The sequence below is a fragment of the Colobus angolensis genome, unplaced genomic scaffold, assembly GCF_000951035.1.
Source record: "Colobus angolensis palliatus isolate OR3802 unplaced genomic scaffold, Cang.pa_1.0 Scaffold723, whole genome shotgun sequence".
NCBI classification, from domain to species: domain Eukaryota; kingdom Metazoa; phylum Chordata; class Mammalia; order Primates; family Cercopithecidae; genus Colobus; species Colobus angolensis.
In genome coordinates this window covers 234,181-237,945 of record NW_012120966.1, presented here as the reverse complement: position 1 = coordinate 237,945, position 3,765 = coordinate 234,181, and the positions used below count along the sequence as shown (strand labels likewise).

Below are 3,765 nucleotides of genomic sequence, written 5' to 3'. Positions count from 1 at the left end.
CTTCCTTTCAATTTCTCCTTTCCAATAATATTAGCCTGACTTTTATCTGTCTCTACTTCTGTGGTTGGGAAGTTAAAAGGACTATTATTTGCAGTATCTATCAGCTTAAGAATAACACCTTTTCTTTGCCACCATCACTTATTCACTGCCATTCATAGGGTTGTTAGAAATTTGCTATTGGGTACTCTTTTAATAAGTAGAGACTGACTCTTTCAGGACTTTGGATCTCTTTGTTATCATTCTGGTGATAGGTCAATACATCATTATTAAAAGCAGGGTTCTCTCAATTACGATATAAAAAATTCTAAACCTTTTTTTAAAGCTGAAGCTCTATTATGGACTGCCTCAGTATGTCTGTTAAGTACATAGAACTATGGCATAATCAGGATAGCAGTTTTAAACACTGAAAACCATGAAGTTAGTAAGAATACGGAGAATACATATAGGTCATTATTAGAGCTTTAATTGATAAGCCATTGTATTTTTGTTTCTGATTTATATTTTACTTAAAATAAAAAAATTAGGTAACAGTATGGAAACTAGAATAGTAATTTAATGTTATTTTAATAATATAGTTGCAGCAGTCCTATGAACTAATTATCAATTTGATGAACAATCTGGGAAAATTAAACATAAATTATAAATGCATGCATGTTGTAAAAGTGCTTAAAGTGGGTGTTATGACTCTTAGTAACAATTTTTATTGCATTCTTGGGCCTGTTTTGGAAAAAAAAATTCAGAAACTAAAGAAAGGAAGTATTTTACATGAAAACACTTGCTTTACATACAATCACTTGGAGACATATCCATAGCAAATATAAAAATACAAGGTCTATAGTCTAAATGTGTCACATAGATGCGTTTAATTTGCCTCTATAAATTGTCTCAACATGGAAGATTTAGGAGACTCACGCACAGATCTGGATTCCAGGCTTCTCTTCAAGAATCCAATCTGGTGTCCCTTGAGCCTATCTCACATTTAGGATGCTGTGCAGAGGTTGCCCCTTTCTATGAGGCATGTGGTCTCCATTCTGCTACTGTGCCCACCTAGGTACTTCACTTCCTCAGGTCATCTCCCTTGCCTCTGTAGGGATGACTTCACAAGCCCTGTTTTATAGTGTATTTTAGTAAATATTTCAAGGTTTTCAAGACATTTTATATCTATTTAAATATAGAGTCTGTATTTTACATAAATCCCTTAGTAATGGGGTTGAACTTTTGAATTTAGAAGGTGGTGTTTTTATAAACTATTTTTCTTTGTATATACCATAGATAATCATCTTCCCATTAGAATGCATGTAAGCTTTTTAAGGTGAATAGTGGTATAGTTGCATAGGTTATGCATATTGTAGACAACATTGTATTTTTCTCTTCAGCATTGCCTCCTAAAAATGCAAGTAATTGGCCAGGCGCAGTGGCTCAAGCCAGTAATCCCAGCACTTTGGGAGGCCGAGGCGGGCGAATCACGAGGTCAGGAGATTGAGACCATCCTGGCTAACACGGTGAAACCCCCTGTCTACTAAAAATACAAAAAATTAGCTGGGTGTGGTGGCACATGCCTGTAGTTCCAGCTACTCAGGAGTCTGAGGCAGGATAATAGCTTGTGCTTGAATCCAGGAGGCGGAGGTTGCAGTGAGCTGAGATGGTGCCACTGCACTCCATCCTGGTGGACAGGCGAGACTCTGTCTCAAAATAAATAAATAAATACAAGATGCAAGTAATTTAGCGGCTTTCATTATGCTATACATAATTCATATAGGTCATTATTAGAGCTTTGATAAGCCATTGTATTTTTATTTCTGATTTATATTTTACCTAAAATAAAAAAAATTAAGTAAGAATTAATATGGAAACTAGAATACAAATTTTTAAAGGAGTTATGTACCAGGATTCTATGATTATAATTACATAAATATTTGCACCAGGTTCCTAAGATTGTAATCGAGAATAACATTTCATACAGAGCTTTCTGACAGCTAAGATAAAAATATTGCTAGAGAAAACCCATGGACTATTTAATAACAAGCAGTGACAGTTCATTTGAAGCCTATTTCTATTAATTCAGAGCCCGGCTCTCCGAATTAAAAAGAGATAGGCTTCAAATGAACTGTCAGTCGTGTCAGATTCTCAGATGACAATGTCAGGTGCTCCTGTTCCAAATGGATCAGCAGGACCTGACATTGTCATCTGAGATTCTGACACCATCGATAGAAGGGAATCAGGCAAGTGTGTGTCACCCAGAGGAAACCTCCACCTTTACTGGTGAGCTCTCACAACCGTATCCCTGAAACTCTCATTTCTCAGATGTTAATCTTCTCCATAATAAGTATTTACAAATAGGGATTCGGTGAAGTTCAAAAGATTTCTCAAATACTAGACACGTAATGTACAGTTTTGTAACATTTTTCAAACATGGGTGATCATGGAGTCTTTCTTTTGGGGTATAATGTGCAACTTCTCGTAAAGTAAATATCCTTTGGAATATATTAATAGTTTAAGAAACACTGCTCCATAAGTATAATTAAATCATTAATAAAAATACCTGAAACATTTATTACTATGTCTTAGAGTTTGAGGACATAGAGAAAAAAATAGAGCTCCTTCCCTCAAGAAGCTCCTGGCTCAGGTGGGAAACAATGAAATCCTTGAAATGTGCCATGCTAAATGCTGTGATAGAAGCAAAGATTCTTGGAACTGGTAAATGTTTGAAGTGAGCTTTGGAGATGACCAGAGTTCTTGTGGTGAGGTAGAGAAGGTTGTTTCCAGGGGAAGGAGTAGAGCATAGAAAAGCGCCGAGGAGTGAAAAGAAAGGGACCACCTCTTACGTCCTTTCAATTGTATATATTCAAGCTCATAGGATCTTACGTAAGGTTTTCCGTTCAGTTGATAAATATGTAATTTTGTGATTATAAATTGTTGCTGTTGTCTTACAGGATGAATATCAACCACTTTTACTTGCTGTGAGTCGAGCAAAAGTGAACATGGTGGAATTTTTATTAAAGAACAATGCAAATGTAAATGCAGTTGATTTTCTTAACAGGTACAGACCTTAGTTCTTATTGTGTTGTTTTTAAACCTGAGTGTCATTTTAGAGTGGTGGCAGTCACTCGAGTCAGAAATATTACATTAATAAGAAGACTAACTTTTAATTATTGGGATATAGTGAGAAATATCAACACAGATCATCACTTAGGTAGAAAAACGATTATTTGGACTGAGTAACATAAAGAACAGTGTATAGCAGGATTCGTCTCTCTCTATAGACATTATACACATAAAAGGCTTCTATATATAGAAATCTCTGTATATTAGTAAATGTTTATTTGTAATATGATGTGGTGTTATTTATAATGTAATCATGTGATGCTTTTGATTGTATGATCTTATGTTAGCTAAAGGGGTTTCATGTTAGTTTTTCATTTCTGCTGTGTTTTGATGTTGTTTTTAATTGATATGGGGAGAGGGAGAAAAGATAGCTTTAAATTGATAAAACTTTACTTTAATGAAGACAAGCTTTAGATTCACACAGGACTGGGCTTAATCCCTAGCTTTCCCACTTGCTAGATGTGTGACCTTGATAACATTACTTATCACCAAACATGTTTTCTTCTGTGAAAAGGAGGGTAATAATATATCCTTCAAAGGTGGCTGTGTTTAAGTAACATTATATATATATAATGTTAGAATGTGCAGCTAACAGAGCAAGGTGCTGATGTTTTGGAAACAATGGCTGAGCATATAAGTATGTGCTCTTATATATATATA

The 3,765-nt window shown here is 35.0% G+C and overlaps 1 protein-coding gene across 1 annotated transcript in view; it reads left to right on the top strand.

Annotated features, from left to right (window-relative positions):
- LOC105501566 (ankyrin repeat domain-containing protein 36B-like) overlaps positions 1–3,765 on the top strand; it is a gene marked incomplete at its 5' end in the record, with an annotated part of 8,017 nt that overhangs the window by 1,871 nt on the left and 2,381 nt on the right. The window contains 1 exon segment of the mRNA XM_011927548.1: positions 2,934–3,040. Coding sequence (XP_011782938.1) covers positions 2,934–3,040 — 107 coding nt within the window.